General features: G+C 39.4%; 1 protein-coding gene across 1 annotated transcript; it reads left to right on the top strand.

Annotated features, from left to right (window-relative positions):
• Positions 1–7,504: 7,504 nt before the first annotated feature.
• fscn1a (fascin actin-bundling protein 1a) lies at positions 7,505–14,541 on the top strand. The gene is made up of 5 exons (XM_058770226.1): positions 7,505–8,465; positions 11,210–11,366; positions 12,262–12,383; positions 12,559–12,726; positions 12,825–14,541. The coding sequence occupies exons 1-5, from the start codon at positions 7,643–7,645 to the stop codon at positions 13,028–13,030; spliced, it is 1,476 nt and encodes a 491-aa protein (XP_058626209.1). The 5' UTR covers positions 7,505–7,642; the 3' UTR covers positions 13,031–14,541.
• The last annotated feature ends 2,556 nt before the right edge of the window (positions 14,542–17,097 follow it).

Here is a 17,097-nt window from a genome sequence, read left to right as displayed (position 1 = left end):
CTAGCACTCTCATGGCGCTCTCTGCTGCCTGCTGTCTCAGCGCTGACGGGCTCAGACTCACTCTGCCACGCTCTGAGCCCAGGAGCCCCTGCTGCAGATGTAGGGCAGCCCCGTCAGTTATTCAGCACTTCGACTGCTGCTGCAGTCCGGGTGGAGGGGCTAACCCGCCACTGCAGGAGTGATGAATTAAACAGGACACTCATTCCCCGCCTCTCTCTTTGGAGAAGCTGAGTTTTTTCTGCCGGCTTTGCTGCTTTTGGCTCAGGCTGAGCAACCGTTTTCCTGTCGGCATGACAATGGCTGGAGGGAAAGAGGAGGCAAGCGCTCTAGCAGACTTGGGCCTCCACAAAAACAAGCCTGTGACCTTTCACCCCAGCTGCTGGAGGGGTGGAGAGCTCCCCAGTGGTCTTTTGTTGAGCAGAGGAGGTTGTGATGAAAGAGCTGCAGTTGGGAAGCAGTACATCCAGTGGTGCTACTCCTCAGAAATAAACAAGCCATTCTTCACTTTTAAATTCTATTCAAATTAGGTGGCAGTGTTTTTGACTGGTATCATATTGTGGATCGTTTATGACTTGGTGCATTTAATTAAATAAAGCTAATACATATAATCAGGGACATCGTGCAGCTGCTTTTGTGAGGAATCCAGTTTTAGCTGATTTTGGCAAGATAGGCAAAGCAAGATAGGACATGATCAAAGCAATCATGAGTGTAAGATGTGTTAATTTAGTCATACTGCTGTCATTCAGCCCAGAGATCCAGGCAGTGACTCAGATCCCAACCCAAATATCAGCATCATTACTCCAGTCTTCAGTGTCACATGATCCTTTCTCACAAAAGAAGTCTCTTATGCTCACCATGCTGAGTTTATTTTCAAATGTAATTTATTCCTGTGATGGCATGAATTTTCAGCATCATTACTCCAGTCTTCAGTTTCACATGATCCTCCAGAAATCATTCAGATATGCTGATTTGCTGCTCGAGAAACATTCCTAATTGTTAATGTGGAAAACAGTTGTGCTGCTTCATATTTTTGTGGAAAATGAGATGCAATTTTTCCAGGATTATTTGATGAATAGAAATTTATAAGAGCAGCTTTTATGTAAAATTGAAATCTTTTGTAACATTATATGTCTTTACTGTGACTTTTGATCAGTATCCTTGCAGAATAAAAGTATTAATTCCCTTTAAAAAAAGAAATTTGGACTCCAAACTGTTGAATGGTATTGTAATTTAAAAAAATACACAAAACAAAGTTGCATCTGAACTTGACTGCCAGTGACCACAGTGCATTCTCATTGTTTTACAAAGAGCAACTTGGTCATTTTGATAACTTGTTTTGTGTTGCAAGATGAAAAAAGGCACATAATGAAATAAAGTAGATTTGGGAGGGGGCAGTGAAGGTTACCCTTGTTCTCTCTCTGTTCCCCTCACCCCATCCCTGGACTCCCTCTGCTTTTTCCTGTGCCCAAAACAATGTCATTCCACAGTCTCCAGCATGTGGAATAGTCATCAGAAAATGGTATGGCAGATGCGATTTACTGCAGAATTTAAAATGGCCACTTTTCACATAAATTAAATTAATATTAAACATTTAAGTTTAATTAGCATAGAAACATATTACTGCAGACGTGTACTCTGTTCATTATATAGACTTTTTGTATAAAGGCCCCTAACTGCATAACTGTTGGGACTGCTGTTCAAAGCTAATGATTTCCTACATAGCTGTACTAGTTTCATGTATCTCATATCGCTTTGCTGTCTCTGTTTTCTTGCATAAAAAAATAAGTCCAACTCAAATTAATATTTCATGTCCATTTATTTATTTATTTGGGATTAGCTATAAAACAAGAAGGATTAATATATGGCCCCCTTTGACATGTCAGGTCTGTTAAGAATGAATGAACAATATTAATTTAATTTTCTGTTTCAGTTCTGAACATAATTTCCTTTGGGGTGAAGTCTGCCTCATTATTAATTTGTGCATAGCACAGATCTAGCCCTCTAATAAACCCCTTTGCTCTTAATGGTGAATAGAAATGTAAAAACATCTAAACATCAAGGTTTTGCACAAATTGTAAAACCACAACTAGCACTAGCTTGATGTATCCAATTTGTCTGTGCCAGATCATCATGTTGTATAGGTGTGAGCCAATTGCATTCAGTGCCTAACCCACTATGGGCATCTCGCTGTACTGTATGTAGGTCAGTGAGTCAGTGCAAACTTTCCACAGAGAAGTGGCTGCTATCAGTTCAGATCTGTGGGAAACAGGACAGTCATTGCTCAGTCAGCTGAGAGGAGGAGACCAAGAGGTGTGAGAGCTGAAAGGAAAAAGTGCTCTTACGCACCACATTTGGGTCAGTGACCTTTTGATGTGTTTCTGTCTGATTTGCCTTGCTATATCACCTCAACAGAGCTAAGAGGAAGTGTGACAGAAACAAACGCCCATGCAGGAAATATCCCTTAACATCCTCTTGGATTCTTCCACTGTGGTTAGGTGTCCAAAAATAAGAGCCGTTGAGCCAGAGGCTGACATGCAACAAAGATCCACAGTACACGTCATGTTTCAGGACAGTGTTGCTTTTAACACATGTTATAGAGATATCACAGACATATTTGGACATTTTTAGGCACAAATAAAAATGTATGAAAGGATTCCAAAATATCAAACCAAGTGCAATTTATCTTAAGTAAACTCATGTTTAAAAGAATAACACAGTTAGGGAAATAATATACCTGTAATTAAATGTATTGTAGTTTAAATTTATATTCAATGTAAATAGCCTAAGTTCAGGGTGCGTTTTGCCTGAATTAAGTAGGACTTACGTACATTATATGTCATTTCATAATTACTTCTATTGTCTTTGAAATATGGTTAAAGTGTACTGCTGAATATACAAGCATTTTTGGTAAACTAAAATATACTTTAATGTAATTTCTATTCAAACTATGTCATATTTAAATATTTGTAATATGTGTACTTAATTGTGTTCAGAAACATTTAAGTACACTTAAGTTGCCTTTTGTTTCATTAATATTATATTATCTGCAAAATATACTTTTAAGATTTGAAGTACACTACAAGTGCACATTCAGTGCAATTAAGCACGCTTCTTTTTCATAATGGAAGAGAGCACAAACACACTTTTCAAGTTTTCAAATGATAAAAATATTTGATATATTTTAGATGCATATATTTTAGCTGTTCAAAATTAGGACAAATGTTCTGGTTAATGTTGAACTAGACCTTAATGTTCAAAGGTGTGAACAGCAGGTTTGACTAATGTTTCATGTTGTCCAACATAGAATTCCTTTAAAGCCCTTGTATGGCGTGTTTATTGTAACATAATCACCATTGTTGTAGATGTCTAGGACCACATGCAAAGTACAAAAGCGGCAGCAGCATTTGCACAGTAACAACTGTTTTGCTTATTTTGTCGACTAGTGAAGTCTCTAGTGCCCGGGAGGTAAATGTGCTGCTGAAATTAGAAATTACTCATCATGGTGAACACAAAGAAGCTCTGTAATGCAGACTCTGATGGTTTCACTTCGAGGGAGGGGCTACACGAGGCTGTGTCTGTCAGCAGCTCTGTCTGATTGGCTGGGCTCCAGAGGGGTGTGCGTGTCAAGGATGTGGGCGCTGGAGGAGTCTGCATCTGCTCAGAGTGCTGCCAGGTCGCATACTGACGCAGTACTGCAGCATGGCATTAAAACGCCGGGCACTGCACCTTTTCCTCATATTCTTCAAATGAAAGAGAGGCGATACAAAATGTTTCTAAAGTTTTCCATGTGCACATCTGCTGTTTGGAGAGAGAGTGACCGAGCGTTCAGCCACACAAGGGTTTGTGTGCTGTTGCCATGCTGCGTGGCTTCAGGCATCTGCAAAGTCAGCCTCACATCACCAGCCGCCGCCAGCTCATGCCCACCCTGCTATCCTCTCACAGCAACACAATCTCAGCACACAAAAGACTCTGTTTGGATCAGACAGAACATTATACACAGCAGGGCCACAGTCATTGCTTTGAGTTGCTGTGCTTACTTAATATATTTGTCTTTCTGAGTGTGCTTATTGAGGCTTTTATTAAAGAAATAGTTCACTCAAAAATGAAAATTTGCTGAAAATTTCCAAGGTGTAGTTGAGTTAGTTTCTTCATCAGAACAGATTTGGAGAAATTTAGAATTACATCACTTGCTCTCCAGTGGATCCTCTGCAGTGAATGGGTGCCGTCAGAATGAGAGTCCAAACAGCTGATAACAACATCACAATATTCCAGACAACTCCAGTCTGTCAGTTCATTTCTTGTGAAGCAAAAAGCTGCGTGTTTGTAAGAAACAAATTTGAGCTTAAAACGGCCATTTCTGGCCAAAATATAAATCCATTATCCATAATAACCGGCATACTTGTTTAGAACTGGTTTTCACTTGTAAATAGTGCTTGATTTGTGCATATTCCTCTCCTGATTCGGCACCCATTCACTGCAGAGGATCCATTGGAGAGCAAGTGATGTAATGCTAAATTTCTCCAAATCTGTTCTGATGAAGAAACAAACTCATTTACATCTTGAATAGCTAGAGGGTGAGTAAATTTTAAACAAATTTTAGTTTTAGGTGAACTGTCCATTTAATAAAAGCTTTAATAAGGACCCTGAGAAAAACATTTCATTTTCTCAGTGTGCTTATTGAGGTTTTATTAAGATTTTAAATTTCCTCCTTGTCTTCTAGAACATGGTGATGACAACCCCCATTTAAAGCACATGTTGGTGCAAGAACCATTTCTGATAAGATGTTTTGACCAATATCCAATTGGCATTGCGTTCTACAGATTCTGTGTCTGAAAGTCTGCTTTGCTGTCATCAGCTTTCATTGTGCTAACGCTGCAGACCTTGGTTTATTTTAGCACAGCAGATTGGAGTATCGTCTCCATGGCAACTGCTCTGGATTCACACTGTTAACAAAGATAGCTTTCACTTAGAAATGCAGATAGATTCCCACCCATTCAGAATCCAGCATTATGGGTATAGCTATAACCTCAGTATTTTTTGAAAGATTAAGGTGAAATTTTGTGTGGTTGCCATGCAGTGATTTGCACTTTAATCTCTTTAGGCAAACATCAGCTTAGACAAATGCCACAACTGTCTGCCATTATGCATGAGAATCAAAAAGGAGATGACTTTGCTAAATGGCTGTTTCCTTTTACATTTGTGTAAAGTAGATGGCCATTCTCAGATCGTTAATCATCCCAGATAAGTAACGGGGCAAAATTGTAGTTGACTGGAACTGGAAGCTGAGGATTTCATCTCTCTTTCTTTCTCTCTCTAGTTGTATCCCAAATGATGTACTAGGCCTATATACTGTGCACTTTTGCTATGCACTGTATTCTCAACTCTAGTGTATATATTTCATAAGATTATTTTGTCATCCAGCATGGAAACCTGATAGCCTTCTGATACTCAATAAAGATGCTGCAATTTTATTTATTTATTTATTTAGTTAGTTAATTAGTTAGATAGTCAGTTAAGCGCATTAGGTATTTGAAGTGCACTTTTTCATTTTGGAATTTTCACTGTGAGAACAATATTTTTTTATAGGAATAATTGTTTTCACCCATAATATACCAAACCACTAATACGTTTAAGTAATATTAATACAAATAACAAAAAGCATTATGCAATAAAACATAAATATTCAACATGATATTAATGATCTTTAATAATATTTTATTGTATGTACGTATGTTTACAACAGTGAATATGGTGATCAAAGCAGTCATTGGTTTCTAAAGGGTGTGCAGTTCATTACGTAGTAAAGCTGTACTGTACATACTCTCCAACAATTTTATTTTTCAGCTAAAATATGTTTATTTTTCTCAGACACATTCACTCTTTTTCTGCAAAACCAGAATCAACTACTTTACTTTTTAGAGATGTACTGACATTATTTTTTACCTGTTTATACTTTGAACTGCTCCAAAGATGAATAAGTATAAATAACTTTACATATTGTATGTTGTTTTGGAAATTTCCCTTCAAACAACCTTATATTCACCTCCTAACAGTATGCCTGATAAATATCTAATCCGACATGCAAATAAAACTGGTGGCTCGTGGTCTGATCCAGTTACTCTACACAAAATGCATTTGTTTCATTAAATAATCTTATATTAGCATTTGCCCTTTTATGAAAATTGTTTTTATTGAAATGCCTATAGATGATTTTTCCCAAAAGCTCTAATGTGCTTGTGTATTTACACTAAGGCTTTTTGCATAGTTCCTGTAATAAATATATGCCAATAAAGACATTTCAAGGATTTTTAAGGAATATGTGATAAGTCTTTTGAAAGAATCATAGTAACTACAAAGACAGACACACTGTGGTATGTTTGTCCTGCATCATTTTCTCATGCCTGTGTGCTGCTGTTGAAACAGTGCCAGTGGTATTTGGATGAAGCTGCTGTTTATTTGACTAGACCTTCCTGAACCCACTGACCAACATGTGCAGCCTGTGAATATATCTTTGTGCAGAATAAACACTGCATTGTGTTTCCTCATCCTCTCTCTGGCTGGCCAATGGCATTTGTCCTGAAGTAAAACAACTGCTGAGAGACTCATTATGCAACATAAACATTATATGTAAATTTATGTAACCCATATACCAAGATCTGTTATGTTATTTGCCATCTATTATTTTCCTTAAAATTTAGCAATTTTAAAATAGGCCCACTTTTTTTACACCATACTTGCTGCTCTGTCATCATTTACTCACCCTTTTTTTCTTCTTCTGTCTGGAACACAAAAGAAGATATGTGACCCTGGATCACAAAACCAGTCTTAAGTAGCACGGCTATATTTGTAGCAATGGCCAACATTGTATGGGTCAAAATTATCTATTTTTCTTTTATGCCAAAAATCATTAGGATATTAAGTAAAGATCACGTTCCATTAAGATATTTTGTAATTTTCCTACCGTAAATATATAAAAACTTCATTTTTTGATTAGTAATATGCATAAGAACTTAATTTGGACAACTTCAAAGATTTATTTGCGCCTCGGATTCCAGCCAAATATCGTCCTATCCTAACAAACCATACATCAATGGAAAGCTTATTTATTCAAATCTCAATTTAAAAAAATTGACCCTTATGACTGGTTTTGTGGTCCAGGGTTCACATGTTGAAAAATGTCCCTCTTTTTGTCCATACAGTTTAAATACAATCCAATGTGGTTTGGACAGGTTTTGAACGTAATGAGTGTGCGCAAATTTTGTAGAATGTTCATTTTTGAATGAACTATTCTTTCAAGTGCACGCGAGAGTTCGACACGCGCGTCTATTTTACGCAATAGATTCCGCGCATTTGGAAATGAAGTAGTTTGTTAAACTCTTTCACTAGTGTAGAATATTATCCAACTCTGTGTTTCCCAACTCATTTTGGGCTGTGAGAGAGTGATGAAGGAAGGCGGGACGACGCGCGTGACATCACTCATCTGTATAAAAGCCACAGCTGTGTCTGTGCGCTCGCGCTGTGAGGCTGCAAAGAGAGAGAGAGAGGCGCGCGCACGCTCGCTCCTTCAAACAAAGAGACCCGTCAACATCATCCACGGTGCACCAGCAGAACCCATTCCAGCAAGGCCGACAAAAAAAAAAAAATGACTGCAAACGGAACCAGCGACATGCTCAAAATCCAATTCGGACTGATCAACTGTGGGAACAAGTACCTCACGGCTGAAACGTTCGGCTTCAAGATCAATGCATCAGCCACCAGCATGAAGAAGAAACAGATCTGGACCTTGGAGCAGAACGGAGACGACTCGAGCACGTTCTACCTGAAGAGCCATCTGGGGAGATACATCGCAGCTGACAAAGACGGCAACGTGACTGGTGACAGCGAGACCCCGAGCGAGGATTGTCGGTTCGTGATCACTGCACATGATGATGGGCGCTGGTCACTGCAGTCTGAGCCTCACAAGCGCTACCTGGGCGGCACCGAGGACAGAATCACCTGCTTCGCCCAGACCATCTCCATCGCAGAGAAATGGAGCGTGCACATTGCCATGCACCCCCAGGTCAACATCTTCAGCGTCACCAGGAAAAGATACGCGCACCTGAGCACCGAGCAGAGCGAGATCGCCATCGACCGAGACGTTCCCTGGGGCGTCGATTCCCTCATCACCTTGGTCTTCCAGGACCAGAGGTACCACATACAGACATCCGACAACCGGTTCCTGAAGAACGACGGAAGCCTGTCCCCAAACCCTGACAAGAACACGGGGTACACGCTGGAGTTCAGGTCCGGGAAGGTTGCCTTCAGAGACTGTACAGGGAAGTACCTGGCTCCCTCTGGTCCCAGTGGAACCATGAAGTCCGGTAAGAGCTCGAAGGTTGGCAAAGACGAGCTTTTTGTTCTGGAGCAGAGCCACCCTCAAGTGGTCCTCACCGCTGGCAACGACAGGAATGTGTCCACCAGGCAAGGTAAATGATGCTGCTTTATTGTCAGTTACTTATGTGCTCGTTTTTGTAAGGGTACATCAGTCAGGGTTGGGTTCCTGTAAATCCTCCATAATTATCTACAGCTCGTTCTTAATTATAGGTATTCCACTATTTTCCTTTTCTTGTGGTTGTGTGGAAATGGGCAGAGCCCAGGGGTGGATCAGTGCAAATGCGGGAAAAGGGGGAAAAAGAAGAAAAAAAAACACATGCTTTACTTTGAAGATTCTGAAATTTGGTCTTTTCGCAAAGGTTTCCTGGAGATAACTTTTTATTAAATGATTCATCTGGTTGTGCATCCAAGTGAGGCTCCATTTTGCTTGCTTTTTTTTTCTTTTCTGTCTGATGACTGTGGGTTACAGTACACTGGTTATTGTCACAATCTAGAAATCGGCTAGCTGAAAATGAAATCAATACTCAAGCCCTTGTCTGCAGCTTTGCACAACCATTCTTCTGTAAATTCCATAACGGCTGTAGTTTGGAGAGGCCAGTGTACTGTAATTAAGTTGAGGGTGAAGGCAATCATTACTGTAAACACCCAGAAGAATTGACCTGAGATTGCCAGACTGAAATAATAGATCAAATTATACCGTGCTATACGCTGCACTGGTGAAATATCGTATTTTTCAGCGTCGCCATTACAGCTTTGCTACCCTATTACTGCTGGAAATGAAATGAGATGATCTGCTATGTTTTAATAACTGCTAAATTGAAAAAAATTAAATTGAAAGACATAAATGGCGTCATTACGTGAGGATGTCTGGGATTTGCTTGGCAATCCCAGCTCTGGTTTACCAGTATTGCTAGATGAGGCAGGACAGTGCCAGTGTGTTGGGCCTGTGCCAAGAGGCACGTGGTCTCTGCAGGTCATGATTGGCTCTTCTATATGGCCTTTGTTTCTTAGACTTTGCTTCTTTTATGTTTGTGATTCACTTAGCCTTGTGGTAGTGCAAGATTTCATCTATCCACAAAAAGCAGTTCATGCCATTTGCTTACAGCAATCTGGACTTAATTATGATGCACGACATCTTACTACATCGAGACCCTACCAATGCTCATGCTTGCCTAGATCAAATATCTGCCTTCAGGGATACAATCCTTAGAGGAATAAGGCTCAATGTTTGTGTCATGTTCCTTTGATAGAATTTGTAAGGGGGCCGAGATTTCAGGCGTGTGCTGAGGGTAGAAGGAGAACAAAGACAGCATGCTCTGGGCCCCAGCTCACCATGCAGCCCAGCACGCAGAACAATGGAGCCTCGCTATGCACAAGTTTAGCCATTTCAGCACGCACAAACACTGATGTACTCTTGCTTAAATGCATCTGTCTTAAAAGATTAGGAGTCTGCCTGCTCTTCCTTCCTTTGTGGCAAGGACATCGGATGTCTGTCATTCCATAAATGCTTAAATGGTTTCCCAATAGTGTCTTGCGTTATATTTTGTATTCATTTGAGAATTGTGTGTCTATGCTATATGATAGCAGCTGCTTGACCCAGTTGACCAACGAGCTGTTTTGAGTGTTTGGCAATTCACTATAATTGTGAAATTGACTTGAAATATCCAAAATGTATGTCCCTACAATATATTGCTGCCAAGGTTAAAGGCTTTTCACTGGAGAATAGAAGCCCTGCAGTTGTCGTGTGGATGGATCGACCATTTGCAGTCAGGCGTCGAGCGATGGGGGTTGGGGGTGTGTCTACTGGTGGCTTAAAAGGTCCTCCCAAACCATTTAAATGCCGGGTGAGGATGCATACCTCCCTAGAATGATTGAGGGGATTTTTTTTTTCCCCCTCTTGTCCTGCCTGAGACTGATTTAGAGCAAGTCTCCGGGCGTCTTAGTCATTCTCCTTTGCAGATCTTCCATTTGCAGCCATGTGTTTCTCATCTTGGCCATTTATTTTCCTTGCTCATTCAGGCACGCATTTTTTTTGGGGGGGAAACACAATCTGCCTTCCAGAGGCCAGGCCGCGGCAGTGCTAATACGCAATTTTGTGAAGCTGTATTACGAGCTTGGTGAAACTGGAACATGAAAGCAATCATGGTGAATCGCAGATTAAAAATATAGATGACGTGTTTGACCATGTATGTTTGAAAAATAAACCATGGCAGTCCAAAAGATTTTTGATTTCAAACTTTGTAGGATTCATTCCCAGAGCAAATGTTAATACAATTCTAGCTGTAACTTCATCTTGTAGATGTTTGTCTTTATGTACTGTAGCTTTAATATTTCTTTTTTCTTTTAATATTAAATAATTGAATAAGCTTTTAATATTGTCTTCTGTATTCCTCTCCAAAGAGGTTTAGACCATAAATGCAAAATTTATCTGATGACTGTGTGTCTAAATGCACACAATGGAGTTTAATTAGATTTCCTGCAGTAGAGGACTGGTGGTCTGGTCTTTCACTGAGCTCCATGAATCTAAACTACAAACCGGATGCATTGACTATTGTTGTCCTGAAGCCTCCCACTAAGCATCCTGGCATATATGACAGTCCAAAATTCTTAAGGGGATTAACTCTGTGTGTGTGTGGAGGCCAAAGCAATTGCCAGGGTGATCATCCATGGCATTCAACACTCTTTAGTCAAGTAATCTCAAAGATCGGCATCCCTAAACTGCCGAGCTCTCTGCTCACTCAGCATGGCTGATCCAGATCTAAGATGTGTTGTGAGCTCACACTGATGAAATCCAGGGGTTCGATGGTTGTTATAATGTGGTTTTTGTGTTTGACAGGTATGGACCTCTCGGCCAACCAAGATGAAGAAGGTGACCAGGAGACTTTCCAGATGGAAATCAGTAAGGACACGAAGAAGTGTGCCTTCAGGACCTGCACTGGCAAATACTGGACCCTCACAGCTAATGGTGGCCTTCAGTGCACTGCCTCTACTAAGTGAGTGTGAATCACAGAAACATGCCATAATGAAGAGAGCTTAGTATTGCCAGTATTTTCATACTAACATTCTTTAGTATGCCTGTTCGCGGGCCTATTTTTTAAATATCTTGCACTAACTATACAATATTAATTTAATTAGATCGTAAAGGGCATCTTGCAATTAGTTAAAATAAATCTAAAATCTATAAGCAGTATTTTAATCTGTTATTACTATTTATTTATTTTTTTTCCAAAATCAGAATTAATAAGTTTCAATTTATAACTAATTAAAATGAAAGACCCTTTTGAAAAAATTCAAGTCAGACCACATTCAGTTTTAAACTTTTTAATCAAAATGTATACACTGGTGTCAATTTATTTATTTTTTGCTTTTGAAAAACAAAGTCTCTTCTCCAGTCTTCAGTGTCATACGATCCCTCAGAAATCATTCTTATATGCTGATTTGTTGCTCAAGAAACGTTTCTTATGATCTTATGATGTTTGTGGAAACTGCAATACATTTTTTTCTTCTGAATTGTTTGAATAGAAAGTTCAACAGAACAGCGTTTATTTAATTACAATTGAAATCTTTTGTAAAATTATGAATGTCTTCGTTACTTTTGAAATCTCACTGACCCTAAACTTTTGAATAGTAGTGACGGTTTTAATTATTATATTTTACATGGCTTCCATGGTGGAAACTGGCATAGCATTCAAAGAATTAATAAATTATACAAATCTGTAAATGTAACAAGATACAAGCATGCTAGAATATTATTCCTTCACAAACAGATTCTGTGGTGTGATAAGAGTTCATGCAGCATTTTCAAGTTTTTGATAATCATTGCTGATGGGAGTATCTTTTTGGAGTATCTTTTAATTGCATAGTTTAATGTATAGTCTCTTCAACCAGGTCTGCTAACTGCTACTTTGACATTGAGTGGCGTGGGAAGAAGATAACCCTGCGTGCCAACAATGGAAAATATGTGGCTGCCAAAAAGAACGGACAGCTGGCTGCCACTATTGACACAGCAGGTGGGGTGTGGTGTTATACACTATTTCCCCCGTTTCAACCTTTTGTTTGGAAATGCTGCAGTGATTTAGTAAACTTGTTGATTGATTGATGGATGTTAAGTGGAGCACTTCAATAGTGCAATCATATTCCCGCTTGGCTATTGTGAGTCTTAATTTTGAAAACTTGTTTTTTCAGGTGAGACCGAGGAGTTCCTGATGAAGCTCATCAACAGGCCCCTCATCGTGCTGAGAGGGGAGCATGGCTTCATTGGCTGCAGGAAGGTGACCGGCACCCTGGACTCCAACCGCTCATCATATGATGTCTTTGGGTTGGAGTTCAGAGACGGAGCCTATAGCTTGCGAGGTTTGTTTGCACGTTAATGTTTTTAATCTAGACTTATCTTTTTGAAAAGGAAAAGCCAGGTTTTAAGACTTTTCATGATGCCTCGAATCTCCTCTCAGACTCCACAGGGAAATACTGGATGGTGGGCAGCGAGTCGAACGTGCTCAGCAGTAGCGACACCCCGGTGGACTTCTTCCTCGAGTTTTGCGACTACAACAAAGTGGCCATCAAGCCAACCGAGGGGAAATATCTGAAGGGCGATCACGCAGGTGTTCTGAAGGCCAACGCCGACGATCTGGACACCTCCACTATGTGGGAGTACTAAAAGCACTTAAGTAACCACTGTGGCTTTTTCTTTCCAGTTTTTCCCTTTCTGTTATGCATTTTGAATCTGTTTTTTGAATATGAGTGAGCGCGCACAGGCCAATAGCAGAGAGAAACCCAAAGGTGAAGGGTCTTACTTCTAGTCACGTATACTCGATTCTGTCTAAATACTTCAGTGTTTGTGTGCCACAGCATTACCGCAGTGTGGTGCGGCTTTCATTGACGACGAGTGGCCAAAACTGGGACTTCTGGGACTTAACTGGCATCCAAATTTGTGTTGTGTGGTTAAGCACATCTAGTGTCATCTCTTAATCTGTCATACTAATCGACAAGTCGGTTCACTCTCTGGAAGATCGACTATGCGGGCGGCACACGTCAAGCCACAGGATTTTGATGTACCAGATTGTAACGTGATCCCTCTTCCTAGTCTTTGCACAGTCCTGTATGAGTCTCGCACTCTTAATATTAACACATAGCGAAATATGTTAAAGAAAACCTTGTGACTGTGAGCTATTGATGTAATGCCTCCCACTGTATTGCCAGTCATAAGTACCTACCCTCATGACCCGAGGACTAAGGCAATATTTACAGGTAAATGTATGAATGTTTAGTTTTTTTTTCCTTTCTATACACTTTACAGAGTTATGAAGGAAGCTCTCAGGCCACTGAAAAGGTGATGAGCTAAACTGTTTTGTTTTCGTGTTTGAAGTACGGCAGTGCTCCGCTGCCTCATTATCTGTGCCATTAGAATTCATTTTAATGTTTAAAAAGAGGAAAAACCAAGAGAACTGGATTGGTTCCGTACCGTACAGTCCCTCATCTCAAAATTAGGGTTACGCATGGAATTGCAAATGGGTGGGAAAAGAGAAAGTATAGATATTAAAGTGGAAATAGTTTTCTGCAACTTGAAAGTGATGTCATCGTTACATTGTGTGTGAAGATACTGATGTGAGGTATGTTGTTGCAGGTTCAACACAGTATTTATGCTAAATTAAACCACTTTTCCCCTCTTAAACCTGACAAGTCTTAAAGGAATGGCGGGTCTGGGTTCACTGGACTCGTGCAGTGGTCTAATCTGGAAATTTCACCTAACATTTGTTTTTTTTGTTGTTGTTTTTGAGTAGGCACAGACATTATCATAAACCTTATTCCTTTATACACATACGCACCTCAGAGAAAAAGCCAAAATGAAGACATTAACGCTTCACACAAGATTGCTTAAAGATTCAAACCTGAGGTTAAACTGGTGCTTAATTAGTTTTCAGGTGTGCATCAAACTAACCGAGCCACTCTGAGCTTAACTGCTCATTATTTAATAGATCTCCCATTGCTAAGGGAATGATAATGACTGTGCCTTAAAGGGCCATTATGGGGGGGAAAAAGACATTCCACATTATACTTTGTAAAGACTTTACAAATGTCTTTTTATATTGTTTTGATATTATGGTTATGTTTCCTCATGTGCCATGGGTACAAATGAAATCCGGAAATAAATACGGTTTGAATATGAAACTCTTGTCAGTGAATTCTTTTTAATTCTAGAAGAAACACATTCTCTTTAAGTGGCAAAGCAATGATCAACACGCTTTTCTTCTTGTTAAGTGATATGACTTTATCTAGGTGCTTGTCATTAAGCTTGAGCAGGATTAGGTGAAGTGTGAACGCAGCTCCCAGAGTTTGTTTTGAAAGCTTACCCCGCTGCAGCAGAATGAGAGAAATTAGTTTTCTCCTGAGACCTCAACTCCATCTTTTTTTTTTTTTTCTTTTAGCTGGTGGCTGCTCCATCAATGAGTCTTTTGTTCGGTGTTATTGCTGGAGCAGCAGTTTGCAAAATGATGTTGATCCCATCTGCTGAGTTATTGAAACAACAAAAAAGTCATTTATTGAAGTTCAAGGAGCCTAAAATTGTAACTGAAAGGACACTACACTGTACAATGAAGGAGCTTCAGTATCTAAAATGCAGATAGAAATACAAATTGAAAGCATGTGATCTTTGCTGCAAGCTATAAAAAGGTTTAAAATCCACAATATTTCAGTAAGACCCTCAGAGAAGCCACTCAATATAAGAAAAAGAACAGACATTTTTAAATGGAAATACCCAGATCACATACTTATTGCAACTGGGAAACTAGGTTTATTGAACAGGAAGCCGCTCAGACATTTGTGAGTTCAATAAATCTGCATGCACCAGATTGATTGGTAGACTAATTAGTCCTCATGAGTGTTATATATTAGATTACAAATACAGCCTAAATGTTACCATGGAAGATGACACCATGAGCATTTCCATTCAGGAATTAAGAGAAGAGGCTGAAAGGGTTAAATGATCTAGTCTGGCTGACACAGGGACTAATGTTTCCATGGTTACTCGGAGCATGTCATTTGAAGGGGCTCTATTGTGGGGGCTGATGGTGGGGCTGGAACTGCAGCTTTTCAGGTGGGCAGGCAGGGATTTCTTCATTTAGTCATCACTTTCATGAGACACAGAGGCTGAATTCAGAGTCACATGATGGACCGGTGTACAGCATTTGAATAAACACATCAGAGCGGAGCAACAGCTTTGCACAGATGTATGACTCTAACGTTCGGTGGGAAAAGAACAATGTTTGCACTGTTACAAACGTCAGGACATTTCTATAATTATGCATGTGGTGTCTAAGTTTTCCGTGCATTTGCATTTTTGTGATATGTGTGGAATAGAACACGACATCCAAGGTACGCTGCCTGATATTTCTTTCAAAATAACAACTGAAACAATAGACGTCTATCCGTGACTGACATTTCAAACTAGGCCCTTGACCTTATCTTACAACATTTTACCTTGAAAAATACTTATTTTGCATTTTCAATTTTCACAGAAAATAAGTAAAACAGTAAAACTATGAAATATTACCATTTTTAAATAACTGGTTTCCAATTAGAATTTAAAAATGTAATTTATTCCTGAGATGGTAAAGCTGAATTTTCAGCAGTCGTTACTCCAACCTTCAGTGACACATATTTCAGAAATAATTCTAATATTCTGATTCGCTGCTCAGGAAGCATTTTCTTATCATTAGCAATGTTGAAAACTCTTTTGCTGCTTAATATTTTTGTGAAAACCAGTATTCTTAGTTTTTTCAGCATTCTTTGATACATAGAAGATAAAAATAAACTCATTTATTTGAAATAGAAATATTTTGTATCATTATAAATACCTTTGTCACTTCTGAGCAATTTAATGTGTCCTTGCTGAATAAAAGTATTAAATTCTTTAAAAAAAGGTACTGACTCCAAACTTTTGTATAATAGTGTATATACAGCAGAGGTTTGTATGCCAAAATGATGTTTCCTTCATAGAAGGAAAAGACTGACATATGCAAATTATAGCCAAAATAAATCATAGATTTACTACTGATCAGGTTAAACTGTTCAGTTAAATGCAAATGAAACTCACACACTCAACAGATGAAAAACACATACAGAAAACGATCATGGACACGCTCCAGAACTGGTTTAACACTGAATTCCATTGATGATTCAGTGTGAAGAACAGCTGAAAAAACACCAGAGACTGTTTCCCGAATGTCAGATGCGCTATAGCTTAGTTAGAGCGCAACAAAAGCCCTTCAAAACATCTGGAACTGAGTTTTATTCAGAGCTCAGTAGCAAAAAACAACAATGTACTTGTATACACCCCCTCCTTCCTAACATATAACCTAGTCTCTGGGAGTTTATGATATCACGGACAGCAACTCCAGCAGTCACATGACTATCACCGAGCCCAGGAAATCGCTGCTATGTGTGACCACTGCCTAGGGGATCACAACGGGGCATGATGACACTCTCATGACTGCAAGTCCAGCCCTTTACACCATTAACACTGCAGCAAACACAAAAGAAGGAAATCTTAACTTGACTTCCCTTCAGGCTGATTTTTAGATACATTGACTATCCCTCTAGAAATCATCGGTACATTACCATAACATCGAGGAATTGTAATCTATCTTCAGGCTGACTGGACACATATCCACAAACCTCAATGTCACTGTTAAAATTCAATGTTCCAAAAAGAGGTTTTCGGCATGA

This window comes from Onychostoma macrolepis, chromosome 03 (assembly GCF_012432095.1).
Source record: "Onychostoma macrolepis isolate SWU-2019 chromosome 03, ASM1243209v1, whole genome shotgun sequence".
Lineage (NCBI taxonomy): Eukaryota > Metazoa > Chordata > Actinopteri > Cypriniformes > Cyprinidae > Onychostoma > Onychostoma macrolepis.
This window is presented reverse-complemented; position numbering and strand designations above follow the sequence as displayed.